Here is a 15747-nt window from a genome sequence, read left to right as displayed (position 1 = left end):
ATACCTCTGCACTCATCTGGTTGTGAAATCCCTGTCCGACACCAGAAACTGTACGATAGTCCTTCGCTACCATTCCAGCTGCTCGTTTCCTGCCTTGCGGGGACATATCCCGTCTAGATCGTCTGTCCTGCAGATCGACCTTCAACCGACGGGAAGGTGATGTACAATTGCAAACGGAGAAAAAAAAACAGGAAAGAAACAAAAAAAAGACCGAAACAAAATTATGTACATGAGTAACGTTCGTTCAGACAGTTGAAATCAGAAACGTGTGAGTGTGTTTGCGCTGAAAGAATGTAATGTCATGTACATGAAACATGGTCAGGTGGAATCTGTGGAACAACTACACTGGCAATAGCTTCGGTCACCATGTACGGCCCGTTCCAAGGTTGGGGTTTGTGATTATGTGTAGGTGTATTTGTGACTCTTGTACACAGCGTGAGTAATGTCTGATGTGGGGTGTTGGGTTTTTTTTTAATATTTTATTGTTGCTGTTCCGTACAACCCGCAGTATCTCCGATGTTCGATGCGATAGGTTACCGGTCAGTTACCGTCGTTAGGATCTACTAAACTACAAATATACTTCATTAAGAGACAAACTAACAGAGTGAGCATCAAGCATCGACATAACGCAACCAGAAAGGTACCGCCGAGCAAACATCAGCCGGAGCCTTCCGGAGCTAAGATACCAAACGAAAATCAAACCGAAAGCCAAAATAACGTAGATAGCCTGCCGTATATTAGCTAAGGTCAGTAACATAGTAACGATAAAATGTAACAAACATAGTAAAGAGATAAAGCACTAGGGATAGAGATTATGAATGAGAAAAAAACGAAGCAGAAAAAAGTAGGTTAGGTAAAGCTTAACAAGAGAAATAGAAGAAAGTTAAATATAGATGGTAAGAAGATAAAGATGATGAGAGTGAAAGAAATGGTTTGTAGAATTGCTATAACTAAAGCATATGGCAGTAACGATCTAACGGAAAGGGTAACTAGAACAATAAAAGCTATGTTGTGTTTTGCTATTAATTTTTTTATGTGGAAAGTATGATTTCCAGCTAGATTTCCAATTCAAAGAATAAAGCAGATTGTTTGCCAAGCATAAAACGAGATCCGTTTACCATGGCCATGTGACCAACCAATAAACAGTGGTTAGAAAAATTGCGCTGTTGGCGCTGTTTTGCACTATTCAATTACAACACCAGCCGTGAAGCGTGTTTGCATTCGGTTTCGTTTTCCGCGGCTAACAAATGTAGCCCAACTCTGATCAATTCGAAACATTTCGGCACTACATTTGGTTCCGACCAGGTTCGAATGTTGCTGAAAATCAAAACAAAGAAAGTAAAACACATCAATGAATGTAACCAAACATGGCGGCGCTAGAACACGCGCGATAAATATTATGTATCTCCAGCAGTAGTGCTTGTAACGCCGTGTCTCATTTGTTTTGTTTCATTCTACTGAACTGAAGTACAACCAAAAGCCACACAAAAAATGGAAAATTATCGTTGATGGAAAAATACCTCTGCAAAGAAACATGGGAGTGGATAGCGTGCAATGTACACTGCTCAATGAAGACCTAATCTATGGTTATGCCGTAACTGTGTTAGATAATGTTACAAAACTTTGCAGTGATTTTGCTTGTGGTTTGGTTGTGATTCTTTTCAAAATGGTTCTGTTGATTGCAAACGGCAGTATGGCAGGGAAACCTACAAACGATGCACATCGTGCTTGGACTAACTCTGTAATACTGATTGAGAGCTGGAGCGTTAAGAGAACAACTGTGAACCCCCCCCCCCCCCCCACGATCGGTTTCGTGACCAATAGTACGGTTGTTTAACGGTAGATGTAGTTTCTTTTTTGTTGTTGTTGTTATTGTTGGTTGGTTGGTACTGAGGGAAGCATTGTGAAGGTTATGCGTTTACCTCTGGCGGAGGACTAGATGAGCTGCCTAAGGATGATACACTAGCGCCGTCACGTCCGGTCATCAAACCATCGATATCGCATTCGGATGTCGTATCAGAGTCACTCAATCGTGAGGTCGTACTCGGCGGCGATAAATGATCGGTCGGGGTCAATATCATATCCAATTCGTTGCCAGGTTCTTTATCGTCTCTACGCAACTACGAATAGATATTGTGAAAAATGTAATGATTGATTGTTTTGTATTCCTTTTTTCTTCTGAGTTTTCGTGTCTGAAAATCGATTCTGCTGTATTCGTTCGCTTTGATTTGCATTCAAAATAAAAAGGTTTGAATTGGTTGCCATAAAGTTGTTAAAGATTTGAGGTCAGAATTTTGTTTACATGTTTCGCATGTTCATTACGCAATGTGCAACATGTTGTGGTTTTAGGGCTGTTTCTTGGAAACTTTGAAGTTATGATATGAAACTAAAAAAAAAAAACAAAAGAATCAAATTGTTCATTCGTCTTAAAATGAAGGTGAATGCGTTAAAGAATTGGTGAGTGGTACTACAAAAAATAATTTAAACAATTAAACAAAACAAAAGTCAAACACATAAAACATTGTACCCTAGGTTCGTTTGTTCGAACAAAATTCTTATTATTTTAATTTTGATTGCGTTATTCACTCAAGACGGGTGTTGTAAATGATTGTGTTTGAATAAATAAACAATTTACGGACTAGCAAAATGGAACCAAAAAGTTAAGAAAAATTTTAAACTAGAGATGAGTCAACCAACCAATTGGTACAACCAACGAAACTTTGGTGAAATTACTGTAGGCAAGCGTTAACCATGATGAAGGAATGGGTGGAATTTGGCAGAAAGCGGTAGGAATAAAACTGGAATTGTACGTTTTGATAAAAAAAAAACAATAATGTTGAATAAATAACAATGAAAATCAGCTAAAAAAATCAAACTGCTATATACTTGAAAAAGCAACTTGTTTTTCCAAGAAAAATGTGCTACCATATTGCAGCGAATAGAAAGATAGAAAGAGTAAGAGCTAGAACAAGAAGAAAGGTAAGATAGATACTAAACAATACGAATTTAAACAAGAAACCAAACAAATTATGCACCACTTGTAGGTGAGTGTGTGAGAGAGAGCGGGAAAGAGAGAGATAGAGAATGTGTCTGTGTTTGTTAATATTTATAAAACTTCATTTTTATCCTTCTCTGTAGTAATAATACAGACTCCATAGCTATTACATTGCTCGGTAACGCTTGTGAAAGGCAAACAACACAAAAATCGTGAAAGATTCTCGTGAAGCCGTTTTTTTTTTGTTTGTAACATAAATTGGTGAAAATGGGTTCAGGGTCAAAAACGTAGTCATGAGAAACGAACGGTTTTGGATCGCACGGATAGCCGCCTATGCATGTGTATACGTACAGTATCGCGCAGTGTTTCCTGGTGGGGTTGAAGAATATACCATTCCGCCTCATCGTCCAGCGGGTGTGTGGACAGGTCGATTATTACTTCGCCAAGGAAATCATTCGCACCGTACCGTACGTAATCCCACACCGTCACCTGCAATCGGATGCAATCGATTATGCACGCTTGCCACAAGGCTGGAAAGAGATCACCGTTCTGCCGCTTACCTCAAACAGACGGTTATTTAGGTCCGCCCTTCGCAAGCCTTCGTAGACGAACGTTTGGCCCCAGCGCGGATCGTTCGTGAGGGCTAACGTTTTGGTGCGTCGTTTCGACTTTTCGCTTCGATCCGGTAGCAGACAAATCTGTGACAAAGCACGCACAAGATGAATAAACGTAAGAGAAAGCAACGAAAAAAGCCCCACGGGGAAAGAAAGGGGGAAGAAGCTTTCGAACATAAACACACAAAAGGATGAAAGGACAATCGGGGGAGAAACTTACCTTAACGTACGGATTGCGTGCTGCACCGTTGCCGCGAGGCACAAGCCCATTGGCGCACAGGATGGTCACGATCAGCTGCAGTGAGCTGGGCTCGAAGCCGAGCTTGATCTGTACCCGGCCGCCGACACTGTTCTCTTGCGTGACCGTCCCGGCCGGTGCCAGCCGGTTGCTGTACCGCGAGCTGGAGTAGTTACGCACACTGTGCAGATCGGGCGATCCTGGCGAGGTAACCAGCACGCTGGGCTTATCGCGGCGATCGTAATTTTCTACAGCAGTTTGAAAGGTGGAACGTTGGGATTAATTAACGAGGCGAAGTGGCAACGTATGGCACCGCTTACCAGACAGAACGGGTAAGCACGACCACGGAAACACGCACAGGGAAACGGAACCGAATGCACAACGATCGAACCAAAGCGTAATCAAATTGATAAAACAAAACAAAAAAACGAATCAAAAATGGCAACAACACAAGAAAAACACGGAACAGAAGAGCACAAAACTGCGCGTTGAGTTTTGCTGATCACTTGTCAAGGACTATGCTCTCAAGTCGACAGAGGCAGTGTAAGCGCAGCAATAAACTCGTCGTAAAGAAGCTGCCACACAAACAATTTGACAAAGCGCATCAATTGGGCAGCAGTAACGCGCAGTGTAGCAGTGTAACATGAGTTCGCAAGCCATGGGAAACGTTTGGCCAGAGGAAAATCGGTTCAGAAAACAACACACAAAGAAACGAAAATCCATCGCCATGCCATCTCCCCCCCCCATGGGCTAGCAGTGGTAGTCGGGGCTTGCGGCAGTGACGCCACCAATCTAGAGAGAGAAAAAACTCACCGCGCGCGAGACTATAATTACCTGGCCTAATGTGGGCACTCTCCAGTTCGATGAGCGCTGCACGGGGATCGCTCGGTAACACCTGGCCACCGCGCACTTTCAGCCCTAGCACATCTTCGCCGTCAAACGGTCTTCGCTGCACCGCTGGACCGATCGGTCGGCCACCGTCCGACGATGACACTACCTGCCAGCTTAGCGGATTCTGTACAGGCAAAAGGGGGTTACGATGGGAAAGTGAGGGGTAGTAAAGGAATTGGGACGGTTGTAGGCTTTTTTTGGTTTTTTGTTTTTTTGCACATATTTTGCACACGCTGCAATGTGTATCCCTAGGCACGGCGAGGGAAACACATTGCGTGGTAATGAATTTGCTACGTGTAGAGTTAATGTGTGTTTGTTGTTTTGAGGGAATGAGGGGTTTGCTTTGCGCCGAACGATATGCCCTGCTGCGTGTGTACTGGTGGATACGGTGCGCTGTGAGGCACAGACACGTGACTTGCTACTATTTTTTCGTGTGTAGTGTACGTGGAGAAGAGCGAAGAATGGAGCACTTAAAACTAGTCCCTCAAGTCTAGCAGTCAACGTCAGCGGATCGTTCTCTCCCCATCAGGAAGTGTAACGCATTGTTTGCGATTTGCATTCATTAGCAAAATAAATATACTTTAAGGTAAGGCTTTAACATCGATTTAACAACTGATAATTGATTGATATCGCCAAAACTGCGCTATCATTCCAACCGTAGGGCAAAGGAAAGTACCGAAAACAATCCTATCCAGTCCAAAGGTCCACAATAATGGAGCCTAAAAATCGTTCCTTCTGCCCGGCAATTTTGTTCCGTTTTTCATTAAAACATTGACTACCCTGGTGGGTGGAATGGAGGGGAGAGGGGAATCGACAAAAAAGGCCACCAGTACACCTCAAACATTGTATACCACACCGCATTATGCAATCGAGGAGGATAGGCCAGAATCAAACATCGCACAGCATCGCTCTATAAAAAAAAACAACTAGCACATAACCAACACAAAACGGATGGCTGTCAATCGGCCACAGACAATGGAAAGCTGTGGCAGAAACTGTGCTGTAAAAAAAACAAAAACAAAAATCGCACATGGCGCTGAACCTTCGATTCTACCTCTCCAGAAGACTGAGAGGACTCGCTGCGGGATAGCGTAGCGCTTCAGCCCCATCTCCATCATCCTACCGGGAGCGATGAAGTCAAGGACGGAAAAGGATTATGTATTCTAAATGGTTGGGCATGGTTGCGCCATGCAAAACTCGTGACGAGAGATGGAAGCATAATCAGGAAACGGAAGGTATGGAGATACCGAACCGACATGTCACAAACACCGGATGAATAACGAAGAGAAAGAAAGAGTGTTAGCGAGAACACACAGACGACGACAACGACATGAGCAACAAAATGGGCACGAATTGGGATTGCTTCCGACGTGGCAGCAAACCGATCGAGTGTGGATAGCTTTTACGTGCAATTGTGTGCAGAAATTGGTTGGAAAATCGAATCGTGTGTGGTTGGTTTTTCATCCATCTAATTACGTACAAACACACACATATATATAAACACACACGCGCAAAAGCTCACACCAAAGCATAGCATTCGTGGTTGGGTTGGAAAATGTAAGCTGCGTCCGCTTTCGTCAATGCGCGCACACACACACACACACAGTGAACCAAGTGGAGTTGAAGGGGGGATGGTTTTTTGAAACAGTGGGTGAGGTGGTTGCGATGATGCTGATTATGGTGCTGGCTGATGGTACTATACTCCAAAAGAAAATGGATTTTTATGTTACCCTGCGGCACAAACAACACCGGTACTCTATCGAGCATGTACATACATACAATGGTGTATAAATAGACATTGGCAAAACGTAGATAAGGAAGCTGGTGCTGTCGTGAGCGTGACAGAAGTACAGCTTGCTGAGTGGGAGAAAGAAAGAAAGAGAGAGAGAGAGCGGGAAGAGAAAGAGAGATAAAAGCACACACACGTACACTCCCATTCACACGGGCACTCATGTTTGGAGCGAAATGGGGGCGAAATCGTGTGCAAGAATGAGAGAATGTGAGAAAGAAATTGAAAGAGGGAAGCTTTAGAGGGCTACGGTTTGAGATAGAGATCATGGCGCAGATGACGGAAGAAGAGAAGAAAAAACAAAAACACATTCACAATTGCTGGAACGAAGAATGTGTGTACTGTATTGTGGTTTTGCATACGGTTGAAAGCATTAATGGACAGCCGTATTTACACGTGTCCGCTATGCACTGTGCATAAAATGGGCGATCGGAAGGGGACAAATCCCTAGCGAAAAGCGCAGCATGCCCGCTGATGCCCGAGGTGACATGAAGGTGGATGGTTGACGGGAAAAGAACACACTGCTCAAATAAGTATCCATATTCAGCCGATTTTCCAAGTCACTGCCACTGACTGGTAACACATAGTAGTTTTACAGACCCACACTACACCGTCATGTCTCCTCGGCACCACCACACTGGAAATACCTATTTCATGCGATTATATTTATATTACAGCAACATGCAAAGCAAAAGCATTAGAGTGAGAGGCAAACGAAAAACAGCAGGCTTAAACGGAAAAAAGCTAAAATGCACTGGAAAGAGTAACGCTAAAAACTGGTCAAACGAAACAGAATGCAATACACTAAGTGTATCCGCTAGACCGGTAGTGAGTGTAATCCCTCCCTCCTCCCGGCGATGCCTTTGATCGCCCGATTACTGTGTCGGATGATCCGTCCGGCTGACGGTTGCTCTGCGAAACAACAGGCATTAGTAACCGTGGTAGTGAAATTCGTTCGTGTTCGTGTATTGCGCACTGCATACATTTGGGCGGTTTTGGGTGTTGGCTGCATCTCCGGCAACCACCAGCGTGCAGTAGGTTGTTCCACAGGCACTGTGTACTCACGCTTGTGACGTGAAAGAAGTGTACCGTCCGTCACATGTCGTCAATGTGTGTGAGAGTATCAGAGTTGTTGCGTTCGTCTTACTACCTTTCAATTCTTGGTCGTGTTTACATGGGCATGAGATTAAGGTGTTTCGTGCAGTCTTCGTGAGTACGTGTGTGTATGGGGGTATTGTGAATGTGTGTGTGTGTGTGTGTGTGTGTGTGTGTGTGTGATGTGGTGTGGGGATGTGTAGCACTATACCTTTGGGCCATCGCCACGGTTCGAGTCTTCGCTACTGGTAAACGTGCTACTCGTGTCAATGCCGGAGTCTTTGGTCGCCGAATCCTGGCTGCCCTGCCGTTCCGATTCCCACCGGGACCAATCGTCCGAGTCCTGCCCATCGAACCGGACCGTCTTCTTTCTGCGCTCGGTAAACCGCCGACTGTCCGCCGGCTCGTCCCAGTACGGATCCGGCTGCTCGGTCCCGGCCGGACTCGTACCGTACCGTGCGTGCGAGTTCTGCGCCACCGGATGATGTCCCGTGGTACTGTGGCTGGAACCACCGCTGCTGCTGCTGTTGCACTGCTGCTGGTGGGGCTGCTGCTGGTACGGATGGTGCTGCTGGCTGCTGCTGCTGCTCCCGCTGCTACCACCGTGCAGGCCCTGCGGTATCGTGACCGGGCTCGGTGCCACCGTACCCGACAGATGGTGAAGCGACTGGTGAGGCTGATGGGGCTGGTGATGATGGTGGCTAATACTATCGTAGCCTGCGATAGTGCTATCGCCGACCACCACCTGCGGCAGTGGCTGCTGATGATGGTAGTCCCGGCCGAGCGGATCCTGCGACGGCTGGTAGTGATACGGATGGGATGAATGCGGCGCCGCCTGGGACGGTGATTGATATCGGTTGTGATTGGTACGATTGTAACTGTTGCGTTGCTGCACGTCCAGCTTTGTTGCTCGATAGTCAGTAAGGTTAGCGTTCAGTCGAGTGTGATTATCGAAATACTGTCTTTGGTGACCGGCTGGAAGAGAAATGGGTTCGAAAGCGGAACAACGCCTCAGCAACACTGCTTCTTCTGTTTTCGTTTTATTTTTATTTATTTATTTGTTGTCTTGCAAAGAACTAAAACTCTTCTTGAACGATACTGCCCGTTATCATTTACCACCTTCACGCCATCAAGCGCTTGGCGTAGCTGAAGCGCATTACGCTAGTGCCCGGATACAACTGAAGGAAGGAACACAACCAAACCATAGCGAAATACCAGACATCACTTGAAAACACAAACATAAGCCCTGTATCGGTTTAAACTGAATTCAAATCGAAAGTCATAAAATGAATAAAAATTATTCAAAACTTATTTTTAGTACGTAACACTGACTTGGCCAAATCACACAGCTGAGCACATCTAATACCAGTGCTCTGCAAAACTTATAACGACTAAGCCAATACGTTCAATACGATAAATTAATTATACATGATTGAAAGTTGGGGTAATAGGGCTAACATTACTTCCATCATCAAAATCATACAATGTATGCTAACAAAAAAAAAACAAATTGATTGGTTTGATTGATCGTGCTAAAGTTAATGGTAATGCAACTTCGGCGGTGCAATGAGGTAACGCGAAACATCTCATAAGCAATGTTCTTGCTCTGCATTTTGTTGACTACTACGGACGAAGGGCAATCTAGCGTTGAATATGTGACTAGGTAGAACAAGGAAAAACTCAACCAACGCAAAAAATAACTGACACAAAACCAATGGGCCCTTTCTATTACAACAGACCGAGTGTAATGATTGTTAAGTTGTACGAAGTAAGAGTTTTACATTTACCAATACCTTCTATTAAATGTTTTTGATTGACAAAAAAAACGGAAAACATTCATTTGAATAACACAAAAATAAAGGATACAAATTTGATGTACCAGCGTGTAAGGCTCTTTTTGTGCTAACGTTCGCTGAATACACGCTGAACAACAGGAGCCACACTTTACTTTGATTTCATTAGTAAAAAAAACAATCATAGAGTTTTTTTTGTTTTTGTTTGTGGGATTTAAAGTTAGGAAGATGATAGACAGAGAATAGACGAGAGAGAGAGAGAGAGTTAAAAGAAGGGAGAAAGTGCGAGAAAAATACATATAATTGTACACAGAAAGAAGGATAGACACAGGCACAGAACATTCCAATACGTACAGCCGAATGAAAGAAGATGGTACAAATGGGTGGGTATGTAAGAATTGTAAAACTGATTGTCATTGCAAACGAGGCGTTTCGCTAACACAGTGACAGAGGAGAACCACACGACATACACACGCAACACACGCAACACACATACACACAGGCATACGCATATTCATCGCACCACACAACAATACAGTGCACATTTACAAGTAAAGCTAGATGCGAATGGGACGAATTGGCGTGTAGACAAGGGGTTGAATAGGAGAGTTTACAGAGCTTAGGAAAACCTCACACACAGGCAGTCGAATTGAAGAAATCTCATTTGTATAACCTTTTTAACGAATTAATGAACATTTATTATCGGATCTTTTGCATCGATTGAAAATGGTTTTTGGTGGATGGGTAGGCACCGGCAAGCTCAAGAAGGAACGACATTCGAAGCTTGATATAATGGTACAATTATATTCTTATTGTACAACAAACTGTTGTTGTAAATGTATGACACTGGTGAATTATAAACTTAAGTTTATGCACATTTTCTTCCGCACTGCTTTCTGCCAAACCATCCAGTTACACGATCAATGCATGAAGCAGCTCAAAAGAACCCTTCGGATCGGCTGACTGTCGGAATCTCTTGACATCCTGCTAAGTGTAGCGTGTGACGTACATCACTCATCAGCTACCTCCAGATGGGAGAACAATCGAGTAATCCTTCTGGAAGAAAGGGAGCATGGTTGTGTAAATGGTGTGAGATGTGCACCACACAAGAATCGCACGCCATTTCATGAATATCGTTGTGGACCTTGACAATTCCTGCGAGTAGGCACGCTAAAGAAGCCTCGATGGCACTTCAAAGCTTCACATAAAGACAAACCCATACATACGCACATACCAACGGAGCCATATATGTTCCACGTGCTGGTGGGCATATGCTAGTCCTCAAGATTCGACAGGAACGATCGACCTATAGATTCGATTCACTCAAGAGCACATGGCACAGGCCCAGGGTATAATTACAAATACCAGTACCATGTTGACAATCACTGTTTTTTAACGCAAATTCATTCTTTCATGACCATGCTTAACGTGATCGAAATAGGAAGTAACGAAATTCCGGCTATAAAAAATATTTTCCAGCTCCAGAACGTAGAACCAATTTACTTCAGCTGTCTAAAATTTGCAATTCTTGTGCTTAACAACGAAGCGAAAGTTTTGTAAGGCGTGGAGGAGAGTAGGGTTGCCATTTACTCCCGCGCTGATAATGAAGAACTATAATTGGGTCACCAATGAGCGGCCAGTCGTTTAGATGTACGCAATATTTTCCAATATCCGGGAGCAGAAAGACAGAGAGAGAGAGAGAGAGAGAGAGATACAGAGAGGAGCACAGTAAAGCATCAGCTGAGTAGAAGAGTCCCTTCGCTGTACTGGGTTGCCAAACCGGTAGTTATATTTAGCACGAACAAACGTCGCAAGTCACGAGCGCGACCTCCCGAGTGCCAAGTGATAGGGTGGAGGAAGCCCTAGGGCTAAGCTTCCACCAGTAAGGGCATAGAAATGTGTGCCGGCACGCACTCCATCAACCTGCTAGTCGGGCGTATCGAACAGTGCCAGGTAAGTGGTGGTTTCAATACAGTGCCCTACGTAGTGTGCCGCTTGGATAAAAATAGTTCAACACATCAAACGTAAAAATAAACACAGGCATCGCTTCTCCCCGCATTTGGTGGACGATAATACCGATCGCTGGAACTTCACGGTGCTTAAGTGCAATAAAACAAGTTGCTGCTGGAGGAAAATAAATAAAATTAGCCCCACGGCAGACTGTTGCGTGGCCAGGCGTCGGGAGCCCAATAATGGCCAGTTACGGTCGACCATAGCATAATGGTAAACAGTTTTGCAAGCTGCATTATAACGCTAAAACGCTAAGTGCTGAAAATATGGAGGTTTCGTTTGGAGCTGTCTTTCATACGTTTATCTACTTATTGCAATCGAAACGGATTGATTCACCGGTTCAGCTTTTGCTTTTACTAGATGAAGAAAAACAAGTGTGTTATCTTTTTAATCCGCTCGAGCTTGAGCCCAACATTTCTTTTTTGAATTCTCTCTTTTTTTTCAACCGCATGCCAAATGGAATTGAAAACGACTAGCCCTTACTCATCTGAATATGAAAACGTTCTAATTCGCTGCACCAAAACACTCTTCTTACCAGCGCTTCGGCAGTTGGTTCTCGAACGAGTCGAAAGAAATGCAACAAACATGCCCAGAATTGGGCGAGCAAATATGGTAATAGATATTGGCAGAAAATCATTAATTTGGCAGCAAACTGTCTGGCTGTATGGCTGGAATTGATAATGCATTCATAAACACAATCGTTTGCGATTTTGGGGCCGTACGAAAGCGGGATCTATTTTAAGTTGGGTTTGTACCGAGCCGTACAAGTGGGTGGAACGTCGTTCTGGAACATCGAACTAGTGCAGCTCTTGCACAAATGATTGAAATTAAACACAGACCTGAGAAACGATAATTAAGCCAGCCACTACAATTGGTAGCTTTGTGGTTTGAAAATTGAAAATGTTTTCCGTTTTGAAGCATGAAGCAGAATGTAAAACGTCCTTCAATTGATGGAGGCGCACAGTAGTTTTACGTATGCATGATGGAGCAGCATGGTCTTTTGTACAAACGTGTACTTTATTTGTGTTATTTTCTCCCAAAATCAATGCACATGAATGCCCCTCGTTCCCCATTTTCCACTAGCACTGTTCAGCAGGGTATTTCGCCGGCTATTATCATTATTGGCATTGGTTGCAAATTTCTGCACCGGGGCTCATTAGCGTCATTGAAAGGTAGCCGATATAGGTCAGATAAGACGCTTCAGAACTGCTTGGAACAGAGTCGCTGTCAGCTGTACGTTCAGTGCACCAGCAAAAAAAAAATTAAAGCAAGCTTACGTGGCTTATGTGTAAAAATAACATATTATGGGGTGTCGGTGGTGCAACGAAGCCATGCGAAACTGCAGCATAGTATTCCGTTGTCCTTTCGATTGCCTTTACCCAAGCGACCACCTTTTCGCTGGATGCCAACCGTGCACAGTGCTCTTACTTACACTATTACAGCCATGTGTAGAATCTTTCCACTTACAAACTTGTAAGAGATCTTCTTTATTCCGCAAAACCTTCTTTCGTTCTACAATCGATAGTCCTTGTACAGTCGAAGGCCAATAATGGGGCCGACTGGCAGGAGCAGACGGGTATGAAATCGCTCGGAAAAGATCACATAATGGCAATCCAATTTTGTTCTATAATCTCTTTGCGTCGTACCACAGTGGTACCGTTGTCATTGGCGAATAGTTTGATACAGCAGTATTGGTAGCCGTACAACAGTATACAAGATAGTGTGAGAAACAAACAAACAGTTTGAATGTGTTTATTTTAGGTTATACGATATAATGAAACTCAACAATCGCATAAAAAACAGCTTCAGGACATCAATCAAGCACGAACGAACATGTCCTGGACGAGTGGTTTTGGTTTAAATTAAAATGCTGAATAGTAGCATGCTTTATCAAGCAGCACTTTTTGCTCTTGTTTGACACAACGATCAATGTTGATATTGATGTACCATTTGGCTAATTAGTGTACCCATACTAGGATAATCAGTCATGCTTATGGTGCACACGGTCCAAACAGATCTTGAGCCCATAATGGACACTTTGGTCAACCGTTCCAGTTGATTAGTATGCAATGGGATCAGCACAACATTAGTGCAGTTCTTTTTAATTATATTTTTCAATTAAATCGTTTCGCTTTACATGATGTTTTCTGGACATGACATACAAAGGAGCTTAAAGGATGCTCCAATTCAGAACGTAGATCAGCTGACGGAACAATCAAAAATTGCATAATGGTAAACAGAACTTAAACAATCAATCAAGAAGTAATTCTAAATCAATATCAACCCGAGCAATAAAATCAACTAAGTGTAAGTATTCAACATAATAAGAACGAGCCTATTGATACGTGGTTATCGTGATTGCTGATGATATTTCTAACGCGATTTGTAATGCAATTGAAAACATGATAAAATGGTTTGATCGATTGCGGTAACTTAAGCCTAAAACTCACATTTTAGCAGGTTTCTGTAACAATTAATTCCCAAAATTACCCCGGATGTCGGATGGCAATCTTAATGCAAACAACACAGCACGATGTCACTAGTCTGCTGCACTGTAATGCGAGAAATAGGCCACCCGCAGTCACACGACATTTGTCTATGCTTATTGCTGAAATGTTTCGCTCACTCCTTCACATTCTCACACTTTTTCTGATGCACGTTTCTGATGCGTCTTTGCAACACAGCGATTTTGCTACACAAACCTGGACAGCCGGTACCAGGCGTGATGTTTGGTTTATAGTTTCAGATGATGGTAAAACGAGGATTCTTCCTTAGTGGTTTATATTTTGTAGCTTTATTGCTCGCTACCGAGGGTGTGACATCAAACGCTTGCTCGCGGGCGGGATCTTCTACTTTCGTTCTTTTTTCACTCTGGTCGTACGCTCTGCCCACCGTCTGGCTCAGGCTCGAAAGATCCCGTCGGAAGGGAGAAGTTTATTATTAGAACTTGCACTCCCCCAAAACCGAACCGTATCGTCGGCGCGTGGATTGAAACTGAGTTCGTTTGGCACTCACCAGCAAAGACGGCAAAGTTCCATCCGAATATCCGTGTGATAGTGATGCATCACCACTGACACAGGCACAAGCGAGCGTACACTCTCTCTCTCACGGTCAAAACGACGTACCAACGAGTATTAAATCGGTAAATTTTGAAACCGAGCATCCAGCTTTTGCCACACTTTACCATTCGCTGGACGGTGAATTGTTTATCAGCTCTGTTGAACGCTTGCTCAATAGCACAACGCTTACCAGCGACACAAATACAATTGTCTTTCCAATGTTACACCCACGGTGCTCATCCATTTTTACGTTGCGTTTTGGCAAACTGCACACACACACACACATCCACATACACTCAAAACACGTAGGTTTCAACGACGCTATTCAATCGGCAACACACGCACACGCCGTTTTACGCCGGGAGCCGTTTTCCGTCGTCGACCGGTGCAGCATTAGCACACCGCTGGAGAGTAAATTTTGTGTGTGAGTGTGTATGGAGCGAGCTAAAAATAGCCTCATCCGCAACCAACCCGGGTTCGTATTGTTATTTACTCACAAACAACATCCCCCTCTCCCTGATATCTGGGCTGTGGGTTCGTACCAGCGGTGCAGGATGTTTGACGGAGCATAATACGCACCAGAGTGTACCAGGGCCAGCGCAAGTGTCAGTAGGTTTGCATACCTCTAGGCGCGTTTCACAAACTTTTCCGACATCCTGTGGCGGTGTGTTTGGTTCACACTGCATCGCTTATCTGCAAGGGCAGATCGACGTCCGATGGCAGGCATCAGACAGAAAGTGGTGGTCCGTTTCGTACACCGTGCACTTGTGTAGAAGTTGTGCTTGCCCGCTTGTTCAAGCAATATGTCCAAATAGGTTTGCTTCAAAACCCGATCGACATAGAAACGGCATCACCAACGACAAGATGCAAGCTCCAAAAAACAAAATGTTCTCCAATCTCACGCGCTCCGAGCGCTTGATCACAATCCGACTCAAATTTCGCTCTCCCTTTGTATGTTCCGTGCACTTCTCTTCCCACATGTATGTACGGCTTGGTAAGAGAGAGACAGAGAGCGATCCTGTGCGGTGCTGTGTCTCTGTTAGTATGTTGTTTTTCCATCCGATTTCGGTTCGTCCATATCTTGGCACTCGAGTCTCAACGGTTCGCTATCTTGCTCACGCGCGCGCGCTTTTTACCCCCCGTCTTCACTCCCCCGCCCCCTCTTGGCACGATGCGGAACGGCGTGAATGGTCAATTCTTCCGGCAATCGATAATTTCCGGTGCAAAGCTGTTTTCCTTCAAACGGTACAGAGCGCGCACAGG

The 15747-nt window shown here is 44.2% G+C and overlaps 1 protein-coding gene and 1 long non-coding RNA gene across 12 annotated transcripts in view; one reads left to right on the top strand and one right to left on the bottom strand.

The window, feature by feature from the left end:
• LOC120960978 (regulating synaptic membrane exocytosis protein 1) overlaps positions 1–15747 on the bottom strand; it is a 52714-nt gene that overhangs the window by 17568 nt on the left and 19399 nt on the right. For 7 of the 11 annotated variants that reach the window (XR_007452177.1, XR_007452178.1, XR_005752680.2 and 4 more), the window contains exons 8-14: positions 7834–8597; positions 4682–4862; positions 3830–4095; positions 3556–3693; positions 3347–3484; positions 1923–2120; positions 5–139 (exon numbers count right to left, since the gene is read on the bottom strand). Coding sequence is in view for 2 of the 11 variants with exons in the window: in XM_040384483.2 (XP_040240417.2) it covers positions 5–139; positions 1923–2120; positions 3347–3484; positions 3556–3693; positions 3830–4095; positions 4682–4862; positions 7834–8597 (1820 nt within the window). In the remaining 9 variants the exon portion in view is untranslated. The remainder of the gene's footprint in view (positions 1–4; positions 140–1922; positions 2121–3346; positions 3485–3555; positions 3694–3829; positions 4096–4681; positions 4863–7833; positions 8598–15747) is intronic. The other 4 variants (XR_005752683.2, XR_005752682.2, XR_005752681.2 and 1 more) reach the window with 3 other exon arrangements.
• Positions 5052–6558, top strand: LOC125906860 (uncharacterized). The gene is made up of 2 exons (XR_007452181.1): positions 5052–5324; positions 5400–6558. It is a non-coding gene; the product is annotated as an uncharacterized LOC125906860 (long non-coding RNA).

Source organism: Anopheles coluzzii, chromosome 2, assembly GCF_943734685.1.
Source record: "Anopheles coluzzii chromosome 2, AcolN3, whole genome shotgun sequence".
Lineage (NCBI taxonomy): Eukaryota > Metazoa > Arthropoda > Insecta > Diptera > Culicidae > Anopheles > Anopheles coluzzii.
Note: the sequence above shows the minus strand (reverse complement) of the source record. Positions and strands in the feature narration are given on the sequence as shown.